This window comes from Nyctereutes procyonoides, unplaced genomic scaffold (assembly GCF_905146905.1).
Source record: "Nyctereutes procyonoides isolate TBG_1078 unplaced genomic scaffold, NYPRO_anot_genome, whole genome shotgun sequence".
Lineage (NCBI taxonomy): Eukaryota > Metazoa > Chordata > Mammalia > Carnivora > Canidae > Nyctereutes > Nyctereutes procyonoides.
Genome location: NW_026575125.1, coordinates 65,886,582 through 65,909,841, shown reverse-complemented (window position 1 = coordinate 65,909,841; position 23,260 = coordinate 65,886,582). Strand labels below are relative to the sequence as shown.

General features: G+C 38.1%; 1 protein-coding gene across 1 annotated transcript in view; it reads right to left on the bottom strand.

Annotated features, from left to right (window-relative positions):
* Positions 1–23,260, bottom strand: part of DACH2 (dachshund family transcription factor 2) — a 636,043-nt gene that overhangs the window by 63,334 nt on the left and 549,449 nt on the right. Inside the window, exons 9-13 of the mRNA XM_055338054.1 lie at positions 17,890–18,025; positions 16,070–16,087; positions 7,865–7,873; positions 2,907–2,926; positions 1,598–1,611 (exon numbers count right to left, since the gene is read on the bottom strand). Coding sequence (XP_055194029.1) covers positions 1,598–1,611; positions 2,907–2,926; positions 7,865–7,873; positions 16,070–16,087; positions 17,890–18,025 — 197 coding nt within the window. The remainder of the gene's footprint in view (positions 1–1,597; positions 1,612–2,906; positions 2,927–7,864; positions 7,874–16,069; positions 16,088–17,889; positions 18,026–23,260) is intronic.

Here is a 23,260-nt window from a genome sequence, read left to right as displayed (position 1 = left end):
AAAAAAAACAAAAATACTAATTGAAATGGATACATGCATCCCAATGTTTTAGCAGCATTATCTACAATAAGCAAATTGTGGAAACAGCCCAAATATCCATTGACTGATAAATGGATAAAGAAATTATACATATCTAAAGTAGAATATTCCTCAGCCATAAAAAAGAATGCAATCTTGTCATTTGCCACAACATGGATGGAGCTAGAGAGTATATGATTTCACTCATGTGGAATTTAAGAAACAAAATAAATGAGTAAAGGAGAAAAAAAAAGAGGTAAACCAAGAAACAGACGCTTCACTACAGAGAACAAATTGATGGTGACCAGAGAAGAGGTGGATGGAGGGATAGATTATATAAGTGATAGGGATTAAGGAGCACATTTGTGATAAATATAGCGTGTTCTATGGAAGTGCTTAATCACTGTATTGTACACCTAAAACTAATATTGAATTGTCCATTAACTAACTGAAATTTAAATAAAACTTAAAAAGAAAATATAACAAATATTTGTGTGGATATGGAGAAATTGGAACTTTGTACACTAATGGTGGGAACATAAAATGATGCAGTCACTATGGAAAACAGTATGGAGGGTCCTTAAGAAAAATAAAATATAAGTACCATATGATGCAGCAATCCCATGTCTGGGTATATATTTGAAAATCAAAATTAAAAACTTGAAGTGATATTTGTATTCCAAATTCATTACAGATTATTCACAATACCATAGATATGGAAACAACATATATCTCCATAAGTATATGAACGGATAAAGAAAATGTGATACATATCCACAATGCAATATTATTCAGCCTTAAAAACAAGAAAATCCTGGCATATGCAACATGGATGAAACTAAAGGACATTATGCTAAGTGAAATAAGCCAGTCTGAAACATAAATGCTATAGGATTCCACAATGGGAGGTACCTAGAATAGTGAAACTCATAAAAACAATGAGGAGAATCATGATTGTGTGGGACTGGAGAAAGGGAAATGGAAAGTTGTTCAATGGATACAAAGTTTCAGTTATGCAAGATAAATTCTAAAGATACAGTGTACAACATTGTGCCTATAGTATTATAGTGAAAAATAATGTATCGTGCACTTAAAATTTTGTTGAAGATAGATGTCATGTTAATTGTTCTTATCATGGAGCACCTGGGTAGCTCAGTGGTTGAGCGTCTGCCTTTGGCTCAGATTGTGATCCTGGGTCCTGGGATCAAGTTCTGCATCAGGCTCCCTGCAGGGAGCCAGCTTCTTGCTCTATGTCTCTGCCTTTCTCTTTGTGTCTTTCATGAATAAATTTTTAAAATCTTTAAAAAATATTCTTATGATAAAATGATAAAATTACTTATTATGAATGAAATTTTCATTAAATTTTTTTAAAAAATTAATGTAATACACTTTTTAATAAAATAAAGGGCAAAATCCAAATGATGATCTCAATAAAAGCAGAACAATAACGTGACAAAATCTAACAAATTTTCATGGTAAAAATCATGCAACAAAATAGTCGCAGAAGGAAACTTCCTCAACCTGATAAAAGGCATCTATGAAAAACCCAGTGATAGCATCATACTTAATGATGAAAGACTGAATGCTTTCCCCCTAATTTCAGGAATAAGACAAGAATTTCCACTCTCACTGCTACTGTTCAAAATTATACTAAAGGCTCTAACCAGGGGAATTAGATAAGAAAAAGAAAGATGTACAGATTGGAAAAGAAGTAAAACTACATTTTTAGAAGTCATGATTTTATATGTAGAAAATCTTAAAGAATCTACAGAAAAAACATTATAATTAATAACCAAGGTTGAAGAATACAAAATCAACATAAAAAATCAACTGCATTTCTATACATTAGCAGTGAACAGTTCAAAATTGAAATTAAGAAAACAATTCCATTTACAATTGAATAAAAAATATTGAAAAATAATGAGGCATATGGGTGGCACAGTGGTTGAGCATCTGCCTTTGGCTCAGGTCATGATCTTGGGGTCCTTGGATTGAGTCCCACATCAGGCTCCTGGTGGGGAGCCTGCTTCTCCCTCTGCCTATGTCTCTGCCTCTCTGTGTGTTTGTCTCTCATGAATAAATAAATAAAATCTTTTTTAAAAATATTGAAAAATAAAGTACTTAGGAATAAACATTAAAATAAATTTAAAACATACTCTGAAAACTATAAAGTATTGTAAGAAATTAAAGAGAACCAAAATAAATGGAAAGACATTTCATGTTCATGGATCAAAATACTTAGTAGTGTTAAGATGGCAATATTCCTAATATTTGATCTACAGATTCAGTATAATTTCTATTGGAATTCCAGTTGCCTTTTTAGCAGAATTCAATTGTGAAATTCTTATGTAAATGCAAAAAGGACCCAGAATTTCCAAAATAAACTTTAAAAGAAAAGAACAAGGTTTGAGGACTCAAATTCCCAAATTTCAAAACTTACTATAAGGTTACAGTAATCCAGCCATTGCAATACTGGCATAAGGATAGACATAGATAATAGAATATAACTGAGAGTCCAGAAATAAACCTTACTTTATAGTTTTGACAAGGTTGCTAACATAATCCATTAAGGAAATAAATGTTTTCAATAAATTGTGCTAGTAAAATTGGATATTTGCATGCAAAATAATTAAATTGGTTCCCTATTTAACACCAAACACACAAATTAACTCAAAAGTGATCATAGATTTAAGTATAAGAGCTAAAACCATAACACTCTTATCTCAAAGAGTTGGAGTCCATTTTCAGGTAGTATGTTTTTTTTTTCCTTAAGAATCGAAGAACAGTACTATATTTTCAAGGAATACCCTTTGATTTTTTCAAAGGATTCATATGTGACAACAAAAGTATATCTGGCAAAAGAAAAAATAGATAAACTTCATTAAAACATTTTGTTCATTGACAACTACTGTGAAGAAAGTGAAAAGACAATCTGTAGAATAGGATAAAATATTTGCAAACCCTGTGTCTGATAAGGGTCTTATATATCCAGAATATATAAAGAATTTTTTAAAGTTGAAAACAAAAAAGGCAAGCATTTCAATTTAAAAATGGCAAAAGGACATAAATAGATGTTTCTCCATAAAAGATAAACAAATGGATAATAAATGCCTCAAAAAATGCCTCAAGTCATTATTCATTAAGGAATGAAAATTAAAACCACAAATTAATACTTCATATCCACTAGAATAGCTATAACTAAAAAGGAAAATAATAACAAGCATTGGAAAGGATGGGAAGAAACTGGAACACTTACACATTGCTGGTAAATAATAATAAGCATTGGAAAGTATGGGAAGAAACTGGAACACTTACACATTGCTGGTAGGAATATAAAATTCTGTAGCCACTTTGGAAAACAGTGTGGTGGTTCCTGAAGTGGTTAAATGTAAAGTTACCATATGACTGAGCAATTCATCTCTTAGGTATATACACAAGAGAAATAAAATATAAGTGAATACAAAAAAATTACACAAACATTTATAGTAGTTTTATATATAATAGCCAAAGGGTGGAAACATTCCAAATGTCCATCTATTGATGAATGGATAAACAAAATGTAGTATATCCATATAATAGAATAATATTCAGACACAAAAAAGAAAATATTGATTCATTCTACATCTTGGATGAACCGTGAAATCATAAAAGTGAAAGAAACAAGACACAAAAAGACACATATTGTATCATTTCCATTTTAAATATCGAGATTAGGCAAATCTACAGAAAGAAAATCAGATTAGTGGTTTCCTGAGGCTGAGGGAAGGGGAATGGGCAGTGACAACTAATAGGTACAGGATTGTTTTGTTTTGGTTTGGTTAATGAATATGTTCTTGAGTTAGATGGTACTGATGTTTGCACAACCTTGATAGTATAATAAAAAACAATAAAATTCACACTTTAAATGGGTGAGCTCTGTTATATATGGGGTATAATTCAATATTGTTTAAAAAATAAAGGAACAGTAGAGAGGCTTCTACCTCCAAAGATGGAGTATATATATTGTATTCCTCTAAGTACCACTAAAACCTCTGGGCATTTTCTAGATAAAACATAAGAATACTCTGAAAATACACAGAAAAAGGAAGATCAGTTAGTGTCATTGGAACTTAGTCAATAACACATAAATGATACCCCTGGCCTTTTTTTTCCCTCATATGTCCCTGACTGAATAATAGAAAAGACAGAAATTCAGAAACACCAATAGGCATGCACACGCATGTGAGCATATATGCACACACACACACACACATACACATACACTCCTCAAGAATAGCAAGCTCTCTCTAGCCAAAAGATTAGGAATGGGTAGCTTAGCAATACTAAAAACTTTTAGATAACTACTCTACTTCAAACAAATATCCTAGGAAAATCTACAGTCCCACCCCCACCATACCAGCAAAGGCCAAGTGGAAAACCTAACCTTCACTCTTGCCAGGCTGTAATGAGGTGTGCCAATGCCTTTCAAACTCTTTCCCTCCTTCATTCAGCAAGGCTGGTGCTAGAGAAGAACCTCAGTAGAGATTCAGGCATGCTTAGCAGTAATGAGACCACTCAGCCCCCATAAACACACACAGTGCCAGTGGAGACTACATGGAAAGATTAGACTCCCATCTTCTAACCAATACCTTTCACCTTCCTACCTGGCGTGATATCAGACAAAAGATACTGGAAAGTCAAGATTATCACCATAGCCAAGTGGGAATGAGGCTACCTGCTCCAACAGTGGGAGGCAAAGCCACATGGGAGAGTGGTAACCCCTTCCAGACAGAGTGGTATCACTAGAATGAAGAGCCTGAACTCCTGCTCCACCCAACACTTAGTACCACTTCATTCCAAGATATCAATGGAAACATAATGGAGAATCTGGACTCCCATCCACATTTGGTAAAAATGAGGCAATTTTGCCTCCATTACTCCAGTGGGGCTTTGTCAACAAAGGTAAGAGAAAATGCAAGATTTAAATACGATCCAGAGTTTCACAATACCTACATTTTCCAGGTGACAATTTAAAAAATCACTTGTCAAACCAAGAAACTCAGAATATCTCTACTTGAATGATAAAAGACAGTGAACAGCCACCAACACTAAGATTTCTTTTTTCTTTTTTTTTATATAAATTAATTTTTATTGGTGTTCAATTTACCAACATACAGAATAACACCCAGTGCTCATCCCGTCAAGTGTCCCCCTCAGTGCCCGTCACACATTCACCACCACCCCTAGGTCATTTCCCAGAGTTAGAAGTCTTTATGTTTTGTCTCCCTTTCTGATATTTCTCACACATTTCTTCTCCCTTCCCTTATATTCCCTTTCACTATTATTCTTATTCCCCAAATGAATGAGAACATACACTGTTTGTCCTTCTCCGGTTACTGTGGCCAAGTTCAAAAAGGGTGTTGCCTGAGTTCTCCTCTGGGATTTTGATGGAATCTTGTCTCACATTTAGATCTTTCATCTATTTTGAGTTTATCTTTGTGTATGGTGAAAGAGAGTGGTCCAGTTTCATTCTTCTGCATGTGGATGTCCAATTTTCCCAGCACCATTTATTGAAGAGACTGTCTTTCTTCCAGTGGATCGTCTTTCCTCCTTTATCGTATATTAGTTGACCATAAAGTACAGGGTCCACTTCTGGGTTCTCTATTCTGTTCCATTGATCTATATGTCTGTTTTTGTGCCAGTACCACACTGTCTTGATGACCACAGCTTTGTAGTACAACCTGAAATCTGGCATTGTGATGCCCCCAGATATGGTTTTCTTTTTTAAAATTCCCCTGGCTGTTCGGGGTCTTTTCTGATTCCACACAAATCTTAAAATAACTTGTTCTAAGTCTCTGAAGAAAGTCCATGGTATTTTGATAGGGATTGCATTATACGTGTAAATTGCCCTGGGTAACATTGACATTTTCACAATATTAATGCTGCCAATCCATGAGCATGGAATATTTTTCCATCTCTTTGTGTCTTCCTCAATTTCTTTCAGAAGTGTTCTATAGTTTTTAGGATATATTTTGAGAACCATTTGAATGGTAAATGGTTCTCCAACCTTTTATTTTCAGGTTGTAGGTGTCTTTCTGTCTAAAATGAGTCTCTTGTAGACAGCAAATAGATGGATCCTGTTTTTTTATCCAGTCTGAAACCCTGCGCCTTTTGATGGGGTCATTAAGCCCATTCACGTTCAGAGTTACTATTGACAGATATGAGTTTAGTGTCATCATGATATCTATTTAGTCCTTGTTTGTGTGGATTGTTCCACTGAACTTCTTCTTAAAGGGGAATTTTAAGAGTCCCCCTTAAAATTTCTTGTAGAGCTGGTTTGGAGGTCACATATTCTTTCAGTTCCTGCTTGTCTTGGAAGCTCTTTATCTCTCCTTCCATTTTGAATGAGAGCCTTGCTGGATAAAGTATTCTTGGTTGCATGTTCTCCTCATTTAGGACCCTGAATATATCCTGCCAGCCCTTTCTGGCCTGCCACGTCTCTGTGGAGAGGTCTGCTGTTACCCTAATATTCCTCCCCATGAAAGTCAGGGACTTCTTGTCTCTTGCTGCTTTAAGGATCTTCTCTTTATCTTTGGAATTTGCAAGCTTCACTATTAGATGTCGAGGTGTTGAACGGTTTTTATTGATTTTAGGGGGGGATCTCTCTATTTCCTGGATCTGAATGCCTGTTTCCCTTCCCAGATTGGGAAAGTTTTCAGATAGGATTTGTTCAAATACATATTCTGGCCCTCTGTCCCTTTCGGCGCCCTCGGGAACCCCAATTAAGCGTAGGTTTTTCTTCCTTAGAGTGTCGTTCATTTCCCTTAATCTGTCTTCATGGTTCTTTAATTGTTTATCTCTTTTTTCCTCAGTTTCCCTCTTTGCCATTAACTTGTCTTCTATGTCACTCACTCGTTCTTCCACCTCGTTAACCCTCGTCGTTAGGACTTCTAGTTTGGATTGCATCTCATTCAATTGATTTTTAATTTCTGCCTGATTGGATCTAAATTCTGCAGTCATGAAGTCTCGTGAGTCCTTAATGCTTTTTTCTAGAGCCACCAGTAGCTGTATAATGGTGCTTCTGAATTGGCTTTCTGACATTGAAGTGTAATCCAGATTTTGTAACTCTGTGGGAAAGAGGTCTGTTTCTGATTCTTTCTTTTCAAGTGAGGTTTTCCTTCTAGTCATTTTGCTCAGTGCAGAGTGGCCAGAAACAAGTTGTATTGGAACACGGGGGAGTATCACTGGTCCGTCTAGCTGGTCTTCTGGGGGAGGGGCCTGTTGCGCTGATTTTCAGGTGTTAGCACTTGGGGGAGCTGCTCTGCCCCTGCCTGCTGCCGGGCTCAGCGGGGGTTGTTTACCCCGTGGGGCCCCAGGAGGAACAGCAGCAGTTGCTATGGCAACTCTGGAAGCCTGGATTCAGCCTCCGCAGGAACTACGGGGCTCGGGGCTCTCGGCTCTCCCCTTCTGCAGGGCCTGGAGGCTCCGGGGCGGGGCCGCTGATCTGCTCAGCTCGGGGCAGGAGCGTCCTTGCTGTCCTGGGCCCTCCCGGCCTCTGCCTGTCCCGGGGGAGGCCGGATCCTGGGCTGTGTCCCGGCGCCCTGTGCTCCGGGGCCTGCGCTGGTGGATTCGCGCTCCCGCCCTGCAGCTCCCTCCCTGGAGCCGCTCCCGAGCCCCTCCGAGCTGCTCCGGCCCCGCCGTGCGCGCTGCAGCCCTTAGGGAGCTCGGAGCACTCTCCTGCTCTTGCAGGTGTCTGTTAGTGTCCCAGGGAGCCTGAGGGCATCCCCGCCCTCCTGGGTCCTGCTCTAACTCCCTGCGAGCCCCTTTCCGCCCGGGAAGGTTGGTGCAGCTCCTGCTTCTCCGGGACGGGGCTCTCCTGTCCTGGGGACACTCGCCCCGGCTTCAGCCCGGCTCCTCGCGGGCCCCTCCCCCTCGGAGGCCTTTTGTTCCTTTATTTCTTTTTCCCCGTCTTCCTACCTTGATAGAAGCGCGAACTCTTCTCACTGTAGCATTACAGCTGGTCTCTCTTTACATCTCAGGCCGAATTTGTAGATTTTCAGGATGGTTTGAAGGTTATCTAGGTAATTTGGTGGGGACAGGTTACTCGGGGAGCCTGCTCTTCCGCCATCTTGCCCCTCCTTCCCCAACACTAAGATTTCTTAGCTTTCTGAAAAGGATTTTAAAGCAGTATTATAAAAAAGTTCAGTAAACAACTACAAAGATACATGAAACAAATGAAAATATAAATATCAGTAAAGAAATGGAAAGTTTCAGCAAAAAAATAAAAATAAAAATTTCAAGAGGCAATAAATTAATAACTACTGAAAACTGTAATAACCACAATTTCAAAACTCAATAGGAAGGCTCAATGGAAAGAATGGAGAGGTTAGAGGAAAGAATCGGCGAATTTCAAGAGAGAAAAACAGAAATTACCTAATATGAAAAAGAGGGGAAAATGTACTAAAAAAAAAAACAAAACAAAAAACACGTGAGAGAAAGAGCTAAAGGCGTATGTGGGACTATATCAAAGACCCAACATTTGTGTCATTGGGGTCTCAGGAAAGAAGAAAGAAGGCAAGACTAAAAAGCTACTCAAAGAAATAAAGTCTGAAACTTCCCAAATTTCTCAAAAGATATAACAACAGATTCAAGACTGAATAAATTCCAAAAGAATATATACAAAGAAATCCTCATCACACACCTCATATCAAAATTTAAAACTATCAACAAAGAAAATCCTGTAAGGTAGCCAGAGAATAACAGCCCATTACTTATTGGAGGAAAAGTCACTTACATACAGCACCTAGTGCTCGTCACAAGTGCCTTCCTTAATACCCATCACTCCCACCACCCACTCCAGCAATTCTGTTTCTTCTCTACAGTTAAGAGTTTGTTATTATTTTCCTCCCCCTTTTCTATTTTTTCTTTGTTCATCTGCTTTGTTTCTTAAATTCCACATATGAGTGAAATAAAATGGTATTTGTCTTTCTCTGACTTATTTCACTTACTATGAGAAATCCTATCCATTGATGTCATTGCAAAAGGCAAGAACTCATTCATTTTATTGCTGAACTCATTCATTTTATTCTCTCTTTCTCTCTACACACACACACACACACACACACACACATGCATGTGCCCCTTCAAATCAGTATTTTTGGTCCTTTGGGTAAATACTTAGTAGTGCAATTGATGGGTCTTAGGGTAGTTCTATATTTAACTTTTTAAGGAATCTCCATACTGTTTCCAAGAGTGGCTGCACTAGCCTGCACTCCCACCAACAGTGTAAGAGGGTTTCTCTTTCTCTGCATCCTCGTCAACATGTGTTGTTTCCTGTGTGGTTAATTGTAGCCATTCTGAGATGCATGAGGTGGTATCTCATTGTGTTTTGTTTTGTTTTAGATTTTATTTCTTTATTTGAGAGAGAGAGAGAGAGAGAGAGAGAGAGAGGAGAGAACACGTTTGGGAGAAGATTAGGGAGAAGCAAACTCATTGCTGAGCAGGGAACCTGATGCAGGGCTTGATCCTAGGACCCTGATATCATAACCTAAGCTGAAGGCAGACGCTTAACTGACTGAGCCACCCAGGTATCCTCATGATGGTTTTAATTTATATTTATTTGATGATGAGTGACATTGAGCATCTTTTCATGTGTCTGCTAGCTATCTGTATGTCTTCTTTAGAAAAATGTATTCAAGTCCTCTGCCATTTCTTAAACTGGATTATTTGGTCTTAGGGTATTGAGTTTGATAAGTTCTTTATATATTTTGAATAATAATACCTTATCAGATATGTCATTTACAAATGTGGTCTTCAATTCTGTAGGCTGCCTTTTAGTTTTGATGATTGTTTTCTTTGCTCTGCAGAAGCTTTTTATCTTGAGGAAGTCCCAATAGTTCATTTTTGCCTTTGTTTCCCTTGCCATAGGGGACTTCTCTAGGAAAAAAAATGCTTTGACAGATGTCAGAGAGGATACTGCCTGTGGTCTTTTCTAGGATTTTTTATAATTAAATCTCTCATTTAGGACTTTCATCCATTTTGAATATATTTTTGTGTGGTGTAACAAAGTGGTCTAGTTTCATCCTTCTGTACATTGCTGTCCAGTTTTCCCAACGTCATTTGTTGAATAGACTGTCTTTTTTCCATTGGATATTCTTTCCAGCTTTGTCAAAGATTCGTTGACCATATAGCTAAGGGTGCATTCCTGGGCTTTCTATTCTGTTCCACTAATCAATGTTTCTGTTTTTGTGCCAGTGCCATACTGCATGATGACTACAGCTTTGTAATATAACTTGAAGTCCAGAATTCTTATGCCTTCAGCTTTGCTTTTCTTCTTCAAGATTGCTCTGGCAAAAAAGAAAAAAAAAAAAAGATTGCTCTGGCTATTCAGAGACTTTCCTGGTTCCATACAAATTTTAGGATTAGGGGGAGGAGGGGCAAGATGGCGGAAGAGTAGGGTCCCCAAATCACCTGTCCCCACCAAATTACCTAGATAACCTTCAAATCATCCTGAAAATCTACGAATTCGGCCTGAGATTTAAAGAGGCAACAGCTGCAATGCTACAGTGAGAAGAGTTCGCGCTTCTCTCAAGGTAGGAAGATGGGGATAAAGAAATAAAGAAACAAAAGGCCTCCGAGGGGGAGGGCCCCGCGAGGAGTCGGGCTGAGGCCGGGGCGAGTGTCCCCAGGACAGGAGAGCCCCGTCCCAGAGAAGCAGGAGCTGCACCAACCTTCCCGGGCAGAAAGGGGCTCGCAGGGAGTTAGAGCAGGACCCAGGAGGGCGGGGATGCCCTCGGGCTCCCTGGGACACTAACAGACACCTGCGCCCCGGGGAGAGTGCGCCGAGCTCCCTAAGGGATGCAGCGCGCACTGCGGGACCCGGAGCAGCTCCGCGGGGCGTGGCGGGGGCTCCGCTGAGGGGGCTGCGCGGCTCCGGGAGCAGCTCGGCGGCGGCTCGGGCAGAGGAAGAGGCTCCGTGCGGAGGGGGCTGCGCGGCCGGGAGCAGCTCGGAGGGGCTCGGGCGGCTCCGGAGAGAGGCGGCTGCGCGACCAGGAGCGCGAATCCAACAGCGCAGGCCCTGGAGCACAGAGCGCCGGGACACAGCCCAGGATCCGGCCTCCCCCGGGACAGGCAGAGGCCCGGAGGGCCCAGGACAGCAAGGACGCTCCTGCCCCAGCTGAGCAGAACAGCGGCCCCACCCCGGAGCCTCCAGGCCCTGCGGACGGGACCAAGAGCCCCATAGGTCCTGCGGGGGCTGAATCCAGGCTTCCAGAGCTGCCTTAACAACTGCGGCTGTTCCTCCTGGGGCCTCACGGGGTAAACAACCCCCGCTGAGCCCTGCAGCAGGCAGGGGCAGAGCAGCTCCCCCAAGTGCTAACACCTGAAAATCAGCACAGCAGGCCCCTCCCCCAGAAGAACAGCTAGACGGACCAGTTCCAGGGGAACCAAAGGACTTAAAGTTATACAGAATCAGAAGACACATCCCCGTGTTTTTTGTTTTTTGTTTCTTTTTTCTTTTCTTTTTGATTTCTGATTGCTTCCCCCACCCCCCCTTTTTCACCTTTATTTTTCTTTCTCTTTTTCTTCTCTTTTTTTTCCTTTTTTTTCTTCTTTTTCTTTTTTCTTTTTCTCTTTTCTTTCCTTCTCTCTCTTTCTCTCCTTTTCCCAATACAACTTGTTTTTGGCCACTCTGCACTGAGCAAAATGACTAGAAGGAAAACCTCACCTCAAAAGAAAGAATCAGAAACAGCCTTCTCTCACACAGAGTTACAAAATCTGGATTACAATTCAATGTCAGAAAGCCAAGTCAGAAGCACTATTATACAGCTACTGGTGGCTCTAGAAAAAAGCATTAAGGACTCACGAGACTTCATGACTGCAGAATTTAGATCCAATCAGGCAGAAATTAAAAATCAATTGAATGAGATGCAATCCAAACTAGAAGTCCTAACGACGAGGGTTAACGAGGTGGAAGAACGAGTGAGTGACATAGAAGACAAGTTAATGGCAAAGAGGGAAACTGAGGAAAAAAGAGACAGACAATTAAAAGACCATGAAGACAGATTAAGGGAAATAAATGACAGCCTAAGGAAGAAAAACCTACGTTTAATTGGGGTTCCCGAGGGCGACGAAAGGGACAGAGGGCCAGAATATGTATTTGAACAAATCCTAGCTGAAAACTTTCCCAATCTGGGAAGGGAAACAGGCATTCAGATCCAGGAAATAGAGAGATCCCCCCCTAAAATCAATAAAAACTGTTCAACACCTCGACATCTAATAGTGAAGCTTGAAAATTCCAAGATAAAGAGAAGATCCTTAAAGCAGCAAGAGACAAGAAGTCCCTGACTTTCATGGGGAGGAATATTAGGGTGACAGCAGACCTCTCCACAGAGACTTGGCAGGCCAGAAAGGGCTGGCAGGATATATTCAGGGTCCTAAATGAGAACAACATGCAACCAACAATACTTTATCCAGCAAGGCTCTCATTCAAAATGGAAGGAGAGATAAAGAGCTTCCAAGACAGGCAGGAACTGAAAGAATATGTGACCTCCAAACCAGCTCTGCAAGAAATTTTAAGGGGGACTCTTAAAATTCCCCTTTAAGAAGAAGTTCAGTGGAACAATCCACAAAAACAAGGACTAAATAGAGATTATGATGACACTAAACTCATATCTGTCAATAGTAACTCTGAACGTGAACGGGCTCAATGACCCCATCAAAAGGCGCAGGGTTTCAGACTGCATAAAAAAGCAAGACCCATCTATTTGCTGTCTACAAGAGACTCATTTTAGACAGAAGGACACCTACAACCTGAAAATAAAAGGTTGGAGAACCATTTACCATTCAAATAGTCCTCAAAAGAAAGCAGGGGTAGCCATTCTTATATCAGATAAACTAAAATTTACCCCGAAGACTGTAGTGAGAGATGAAGAGGGACATTATCTCATACTTAAAGGATCTATCCAGCAAGAGGACTTAACAATCCTCAATATATATGCCCCGAATGTGGGAGCTGCCAAATACTTAAAGGAATTATTAACCAAAGTGAAGAAATATTTAGATAATAATACACTTATACTTGGTGACTTCAATCTCGCTCTTTCTACCCTCGATAGGTCTTCTAAGCACAACATCTCCAAAGAAACAAGAGCTTTAAATGATACACTGTACCAGATAGATTTCACAGATATCTACAGAACTTTACATCCAAACTCAACTGATTACACATTCTTCTCAAGTGCACATGGAACTTTCTCCAGAAGAGACCACATACTGGGTCACAAATCGGGTCTGAACCGATACCAAAAGATTGGGATCGTCCCCTGCATATTCTCAGACCATAATGCCTTGAAATTAGAACTCAATCACAAGAAGAAGTTTGGAATGACATCAAACACGTGGAGGTTAAGGACCATCCTGCTGAAAGATGAAAGGCTCAACCAGGAAATTAAGGAAGAATTAAAAAGATTCATGGAAACTAATGAGAGTGAAGATATAACCGTTCAAAATCTTTGGGATGCAGCAAATCAGTCCTGAGGGGGAAATACATCGCAATACAAGCATCCATTCAAAAACTGGAAAGAACTCAAATACAAAAGCTAACCTTACATATAAAGGAGGTAGAGAAAAAACAGGAAATGTACCGGATGCCCAGCAGAAGAAGAGAGTTAATTAAAATTCGAGCAGAACTCAACAAAATTGAGACCAGAAGAACTGTGGAACAGATCAACAGAACCAGGAGTTGGTTCTTTGAAAGAATTAATAAGATAGACAAACCATTAGCCAACCTTATTAAAAAGAAGAGAGAGAAGACTCAAATTAATAAAATCATGAATGAGAAAGGAGAGTTCACTACCAACACCAAGGAAATGCAAACGATTTTAAAAACATATTATGAACAGCTCTACGCCAATAAGTTAGGCAATCTAGAAGTAATGGTCGCATTCCTGGAAAGCCACAAACTACCAAAACTCGAACAGGAAGAAATAGAAAACCTGAACAGGCCAATAACCAGGGAGGAAATTGAAGCAGTCATCAAAAACCTCCCAAGACACAAGAGTCCAGGGCCAGATGGCTTCCCAGGGGAATTCTATCAAACGTTTAAAGAAGAAATCATACCTATTCTACTAAAGCTGTTTGGAATGATAAAAAGAGATGGAATATTTCCAAATTCGTTCTATGAGGCCAGCATCACCTTAATTTCAAAACCAGACAAAGACCCCACCAAAAAGGAGAATTACAGACCAATATCCCTGATGAACATGGATGCAGAAATTCTCAACAATATACTAGCCAATAGGATCCAACAACACATTAACAAAATTATTCACCATGACCAAGTAGGATTTATTCCCGGACACAAGGCTGGTTCAACACTTGTAAAACAATCGATGTGATTCATCATATCAGCAGGAGAAAAACCAAGAACCATAGGATCCTCTCATTAGATGCAGAGAAAGTATTTGACAAAATACAGCATCCATTCCCGATCAAAACTCTTCAGAGTGTAAGGATAGGGGGAACTTTCCTCGACATCTTAAAAGCCATCTACGAAAAGCCCACAGCAAATATCATTCTCAATGGGGAAGCACTGGGAGCCTTTCCCCTAAGATCAGGAACCAGACAGGGATGTCCACTCTCACCACTGCTATTCAACATAGTATTGGAAGTCCTAGCCTCAGCAATCAGACAACAAAAAGACATTAAAGGCATTCAAATTGGCAAAGAAGAAGTCAAACTCTCCCTCTTCGCCAATGACATGATACTCTACATAGAAAACCCAAAAGCCTCCAACCCAAGATTGCTAGAACTCATACAGCAATTTGGTAGCATGGCAGGATACAAAATCAATGCCCCGAAATCAATGGCATTTCTATACACTAACAATTAGACTGAAGAAAGAGAAATTAAGGACTCAATCCCATTTACAATTGCACCCAAAAGCATAAAATACCTAGGAATAAACCTAACCAAAGAGGTAAAGGATCTATACCCTAAAAACTATAGAACACCTCTGAAAGAAATTGAGGAAGACACAAAGAGATGTAAAAATATTCCATGCTCAGGGATTGGCAGAATTAATATTGTGAAAATGTCAATGTTACCCAGGGCAATTTACACGTTTAATGCAATCCCTATCAAAATACCATGGACTTTCTTCAGAGAGTTAGAACACATTATTTTAAGATTTGTGTGGAATCAGAAAAGACCCCAAATAGCCAGGGGAATTTTAAAAAAGAAAACCATATCTGGGGGCATCACAATGCCAGATTTCAGGTTGTACTATAAAGCTGTGGTCATCAAGACAGTGTGGTACTGGCACAAAAACAGACACATAGATCAATGGAACAGAATAGAGAACCCAGAAGTGGACCCTGAACTTTATGGTCAACTAATACAAAATAAAGGAGGAAAAACTATCCACTGGAAGAAAGACAGTCTCTTCAATAAATGGTGCTGGGAAAATTGGACATCCACATGCAGAAGAATGAAACTAGACCACTCTCTTGCACCATACACAAAGATAAACTCAAAATGGATGAAAGATCTAAATGTGAGACAAGATTCCATCAAAATCCTAGAGGAGAACACAGGCAACACCCTTTTTGAACTCGGTCACAGTAAGATACAAGATACATCCATGAAAGCAGAAGAAACAAAAGCAAAAATGAACTATTGGGACTTCATCAAGATAAGAAGCTTTTGAACAGCAAAGGATACAGTCCACAAAACTAAAAGACAACCTACAGAATGGGAGAAGATATTTCCAATAGACATATCAGATAAAGGGCTAGTTTCCAAAATCTATAATGAACTTATTAAACTCAACAGCAAAGAAACAAACAATCCAATCATGAAATGGGCAAAAGACATGAAGAGAAATCTCACAGAGGAAGACATAGACATGGCCAACATGCACATGAGAAAATGCTCTGCATCACTTGCCATCAGGGAAATACAAATCAAAACCACCATGAGATACCACTTCACACCAGTGAGAATGGGGAAAATTAACAAGGCAGGAAACAACAAATGTTGGAGAGGATGCGGAGAAAAGGGAACACTCTTACACTGTTGGTGGGAATTTGAACTGGTGCAGCCACTCTGGAAAACTGTGTGGAGGTTCCTCAAAGAGTTAAAAATAGACCTGCCCTATGACCCAGCAATTGCACTGTTAGGGATTTACCCCAAAGATTCAGATGCAATGAAACGCTGGGACACCTGCACCCCGGTGTTTCTACCAGCCATGTCCACAATAGCCAAACTGTGGAAAGAGCCTCGGTGTCCATCGAAAGACAAATGGATAAAGAAGATGTGGTTTATGTATACAATGGAATATTACTCAGCCATTAGAAACGACAAATACCCACCATTTGCTTCAACGTGGATGGAACTGGAGGGGATTATGCTGAGTGAAGTAAGTCAATCGGAGAAGGACAAACAGTGTATTTTCTCATTCATTTGGGGAATATGAATAATGGTGAAAGGGAATATAAGGGAAGGGAGAAGAAGTGTGTGGGAAATATCAGAAAGGGACACCGAACATAAAGACTCCTAACTGTGGGAAACGAACTAGGGGTGGTGGAAGGGGAGGAGGGCTGGGGGTGGGGGTGAATGTGTGACGGGCACTGAGGGGGACACTTGACGTGATGAGCACTGGGTGTTATTCTGTATGCTGGTAAATTGAACACCAATAAAAATTAATTTATTAAAAAAAAGTTAGAGTGCATATAAGGAACATCCCTATAGAGTAAGACTAAAAGCAGAGCAGAAATCATTTTTCCTAGAGGAGATGGATATTTAGGAAATTAGGTTCTGTAGATACAAAAAATAAAGATTTTACCATCTTGTTTGTTTCATAATTGTTATATACTAAATGAGAACTTGTTACAAGTGAATGCACTTGGTAACATCTGTATACCTAAGTAAAATCAGGCAGCAAGGAATGATAAGCAATCATGACAAAGACAGGGCAGTCCTGGTGGTGGAGCAGTTTAGCGCCGCCTGCAGCCCGGGGTGTGATCTTGGAGACTGAGATCGAGTCCCACGTCAGGCTTCCTGTATGGAGCCTGCTTCTCCCTCTGCCTGTGTCTCTGCCCCTCTCTCCCTCTGTCTCCATGAATAAATAAAATCTTTTAAAAAATCATGGTAAAGACACAGCAAAAAACAGTGCTTATCCCTCACACTTCATTAGCATTTTAAATTTCTAAAGTATTTTTCCATATATATTTCATTTGACCTCACAAAAATCCAGTGTGTTAGGCATGGCAGTAATTATTTCCATATATTAAGTAAATAAACTCATTATGGTTAAGTGACATACCCAAGATCTCATAGCTAGTCAGTGCCAGAACCATGGCTAATTCAAGTCTCCAATATGCCACATCACTGACAAAAGCATAGTATTTCTGGAATAGTGTCTATGGTATAAGACTTCTGAGATAATAAAAAGCAACAAAATGTTAAATACTTGTGATCTAAATTATTGAGATTACAGCAAATTATATATTGATTCACATTTTAGTCACTCTTAAATGATTAACTGTTTAAAAGATATTTTATCTTTCATTATTCAAAGATGCAGTGAATATAGCAAATGTATTTTATCACCCGAACTGTTAAATACCAATATATTGAACTATCTTAACATATACGCTTAAAAATATCCCATCATATCGTTCCCATTGAATCCAGTGACACAGTAAATGAAGGCCCTTCCAGAGAAGAAACTTGTAACACTTTAAGTTTCATTTTGTTGTTCAGCAATAAAAAATGACCACTTCAAAAAGCCCCCCTTTTTTAAGGAGAGATCAACTCCCCCAGTTTCTTTCTTAATAATGAAGAATTTCCTGAAATAATATATCTAATTTCTGTTTTAGATGAGACACTTACCCATCCTCTCTGAATGGTGATCCACCTGAGAGGGAGAGCTGGACACACTGCTGCTGGGGTGGGAGGAAGCCTGACTCCCAGGATGATGGTTCTCTTCCAGAGAGGCAACAGGAGAAGGACTCTCTGGGATCCGTTCCTGACACGAAAGGAAATGTCACCTGTTCACCAAGGTTTTTTTTATGTTGGTTGAGTCCATAACATTTGAAATGCTGACTTTTCACTTATCCCCAAAGTATGCATGTTCATAATACCTGATCTTAAATGTGTATCTTTAGACAAATACATAATTTTTCTTTTTGTGAAATTAGTAGGGTATTATGAGGGCTAAATAAGAGAACATGAAAGGGCTCAGTGTCATGCTGGATATATATTAGAGATTAGTTAGTTAGTTTCCATTTCCTTTCCTAGAAAACTCATGAAGAATTATGAACACAGGTGGGTAGTGAGGATTCATGTTATTATAAACTTTTATATTTACATAAAGAATACACCAAAGCCTAGAGGGTGATCCTACTCTCTAAGATCTCCCAAAATAAACACTTGAGAGCCAAGGAATAAAACTCACCGATAGTGGCATCTGGTACATATTGAGTCTTTCTGCACAAATAAAAATTATGGAGAAAATATACATGCACTCTATTAGACCTCAGGAATATATGTTGAATTCTGCCACCAAAATGGTTTGGTAGACACAGGACATAATGATGAATTTTCCAAACTCACACTAAAACCTATCAATATCAATATTTGTATTGTTTAGATTTTTATGGTTTTAAATAATAAGTTTGAATAAAAATAAAACATTCATTTTACATACCTCTACAGTAACTGTTGTAGTTCTCAAAAATTTTGTGACTCTGGATAATGCTATAAAACTCTGAAATTATTCACTATGTTTATGCATCACAACTTGATGAGTAAATCTGACAATCATTCAACTAAATTGATCAGCAAAAGAACCAAATTGCTGTGTTTATGCATATATGCAATAAATGTGACTGGGTAATAGGCATGTTGTGACAGAGAATGTTTGTTCTATAAAATATTTAATTCATCCATAACAGGTTTCTTAAAAGTTCTAATTATCTGTAATGACATCAGCATTCTAATCATCATATTTTTTTAATTTATTTATTTATGATAGTCACAGAGAGAGAGAGAGAGAGAGGCAGAGACACAGGCAGAGGGAGAAGCAGGCTCCATGCACCAGGAGCCCGACTGTGGGATTCGATCCTGGGTCTCCAGGATCGCGCCCTGGGCCAAGGGCAGGCGCCAAACCGCTGCGCCACCCAGGGATCCCTCTAATCATCATAATATTAAGAATTAGTTTGTCAAAAATGTGCTTGTGCATTTTCATATTGATTTTGCATGAGACCTAAAATTTATAAATTCCTTAAAGAAAACTATTGTTTGTTTAAATACAAAAGTAATAGCATGAGAGTTAAAGCTTATTATTTCATTAGTAGAAGTCAACATTTTGCAATGTCTATCATTGTGGCAGGCAGAATAGGGGCCCCAAAAATGTTAACTCCACATCCTAATGACTGAGACCTCTGAATATGTTACATCACTTGTGTATATGTTACATCACATAGTAAATGGATTTTTAAGATGTGATTGAGAACCTTGAGATAGATAAATTATACTTAGAGGCAGAAAGGAAAGGTCAGAGGGAAATATTATGGAACCATGAGCCAAGAAATGTGGGTGGCTTCTAGAAGCTGAAAAATGCAAGGAAATGGATTCATCCCTGGAAGCTACAGAAAGAAAAGCAGCCCTGCCAACACTTTTAGATTTTAGCTCAGTGATACCCATGTTAGACATCCAACCTACAGAACCATAAGAAAATAAATGTGCATTGTTTTAAGCCACTAAATTTATCATATTTTGCTATAGCAGCAAGAAAACACTAATACAGTCTTCAATGAAGTAGTTTTATTTTTAATGGTGTTTTATATTACTGTTTAGCATATAATTAACATCTGATAATTTTAATAAAATGAATAGTAGACTTTGCGTATATTAGTTGCAGTATTATTCCTAATTAAATAGTGATAATTATAATAAACTTATGTTGCACTTTAAATGCTCTATAACTGGTTTCATACCTCAAAAACAATGTTTCAATGTTTTTAATATACATTTCATTTGTATTTACCCTAAAGATAAATACCTAGTTGTAAAGCTACATTTATAGTACAAAATGAACATATAAGCCAAGCAGAAAAGTTTTTATTTTCTAAACAATTACCCTTGTATTCTGGAGTGATGGGACAAGGATAGACAGCAAAGTATATACAGCTCTTGTACTGATTCTTTTACTTTCTGAGAAGACTAGTAGTTTATTAGTTGTGAAATTAAACCAAAATTGTCATGACTGAAAATATATTCTTTAAATAGCATATGACACAGACAACACCTATGCAAGGAATTTTTGATATAAGATCAAAATTAGTTTTTGGTTTTCACTGTTGCATAGACTCAATGATTCTATGCCAAAATATGTACATAAATTGTAAAACATTCAGTATTTGTCTTTGAATTGTAACATTGAAAATGTGTTGAAAAAATATGTAATTCAATGTCCTACTTTTGAGTTTGATGGACATCTGAATGAATGGACAGGGACAAAGTACAGCAGTTAGTAGGCTAAACTAGAACTGAAAAAAATCACTGTATTGTGGCAAACAGGAATCATACACTTAAAAATATATGCTGCCATAATAAAAATGGAAAATTTTTAAATGATTCATAAAATCGATGATTTGGAAAAACAAGAGAATCCAACTAATAGTGATCATTGCTCTTGTTCACTCCACCTAATAAAAAATGAAAGCTCATTTTGAATTTTAAAAAAATTGAAAGAACATCTACACAAATAGAAAATGCTACGAAAATGAGAAAAAATACAATACTACAAAGGAAGATTCCCTCAAATGATTAAGATTAGCAAATGATCAAATAATATAAACTCAACCTACTCTTCAACTCTTTCTTTGACATTTTCAACACCATATTAGGTGAAACAATAACTTTTAAAACATGATTTAGGGTGACAGTAATAGTATCATAAAGTAATATTTCTCATAATATTCTCATAAAGTAATATTTCTCCTTTAAGATATTACACTTTCCAAATTCAGTCAAGGTTCAGTTCATTGTTATTGTTTTCCTAAGGCATCACAGAGGTCTGACTTTTTCACCATGTAAACTGTATTAGATAACTTCAGTGCCTTATATTGATTAAGAGTTAGGTGGGTTTAAAAATATATATGTATGTGTGGAACTGGGAATATTTAATTTCTCTTAAAGTAACTAATAGTTCTATGAACAATTTATTTGCAATAAACAGATCAATTTTTCATCCTTGTAATCAGTATGCATCTATTTAGCTATTTAATTGCAATGTGCTTTGGTTCATTAGGTGGCTACTCTTGTGTCTCAGCCTAGTTAAAATTTCACAGCAAGTTAATCTGTTTTATTACAAATGAGAACACAAGTGATAATGTCCTCATCATTTGCCAAATACAGGGTTAACGGTAATTGCAACAAATCAATAAGGGCATTTAAAAAGGAAAATTGCAACTCTAAAACTCCAATCACTTATAGTCATTGATGAGTTCATTTTATTTGGTATTTATGACTTTTACAACCCTGTTACACTTCATGTATTTCATTTGGGCCCCATTGACAATAGCTGTAGCTCTTCTGAAACACTACAGTTCTTCTCTAGATTCAAAGTAGCCAAGGGGAGACATTTCCAAGATTGATAAATACTTAATCAAATGCCCATTTCCTCCTGCAATTAGTAAAATTATCTGTGATAATAACTCAAATTCTAGCATGTATGTTTATAGTTCAGGGCTTATGCCTAATAAGAAAGAAACATTACAGAAAATGTTATTATTTAGTACATACTATGCCCTCTTTTATCATACTTTTCCCCTTTCCGGGGCATATATAACAAGTAGTCAAAGGAGACATTCATCATATTAAATCATTTGAAAGTACATTTGAACCTTAAAAAAGAATAGGGTCAATGCTTAGAAAATTCATTTTTATACAAGGTTTAACACAATCAATTTGGTTTAGGATTTAGTTTTTTGGCACTTAAGTATCAACTCTGCCCATTTTCATGTATATCCTTTATTTCATCTCAGTACATTCCTTTACATCCTTGGAAATATGGTAGTATACATGGAATGTATGAAGTACTAATAAATGCATATTAAACATGTGTTTATATGTATGTGTACATGTGTATAGTTGCCTTTTACTAACAATTGTATCAATCAATGTTAAATTGTTACCACTGACATCTTATTATATTGTTATCAAATATTCAGTGTGATTATTATATAATTTTTATTTAATTGGAATTCAACTCTCTATAATTATGCTTCTAAATAGTAATCTGTTAATGAGTTCCTAAAGGATTTAATGGCTTCACTACTGAGGAGTGGCTTTTGGAAGTTTCTCTGAGTGCTAGATATTTTTTATTCATGCATTTGTCTTGATATTTCATATTTAATTGATGTGCTCCTTCTCTATTGTCACCAGAGTTTTGCAGAAACAGAACAGATTGAAACTTGACAGACTTTAATAATAAAATCAGGGACAGGGAAATGAAAAGTTTATTCATTGTTGCTGTTAATTTACCTTATTATTAATCCTGAGGAAGAATCTGATGCCCAAATTTGGTATCTCTGAACAACATTGGAAACATGACAACTAAATTACGGATCTTTACAAATTGATTTAAGATTTACTCTCTGGGGGCACTTGGGTGGCCAATTAAGCAGCCAACACTTGGTTTTAGCTCAGGTCATGATCTCGAGGTCCTGGAATCAAGCCCTACATTAAGCTCTGTGCTCAAAGGGGAATCTGGATTCTCTCTCCCTCTCCCTCTGCCCCGCTCCCTGCTCATGCTCTATCTCTCTAAAATAAACAAGTCTTTATTATAAAAAAGTCTGTATTCCATGATTAACAATTATGAATGTTAACATAGGTGACTATGGCAGGATTTTCATGAATTTAGATAATATAGGCACATTGAGGTTGCAACTGGAACAGAAAACCATGAAACAGTGCAAAATCATAGGCACAGTCTACATGTGATATAAGTTATATTAGGGCAAAGGATCCTTTCGCACCTTCAATATGATCAACTTGTTCTGGAAGAGAGTGACATTTTAAGGAATCAGTCATAATATCTACTCATGGCTTATAAATGCCCTTGAGTGGGAAAATATATTAGTTCAGTGGGAAAATGCAGAGTTTCCAAATTGTGTTTTGGGCTTGGACCACCACCACCCACCCAAACACACAGACACAGACACGCAGATACATGCACACACACACACACACACAC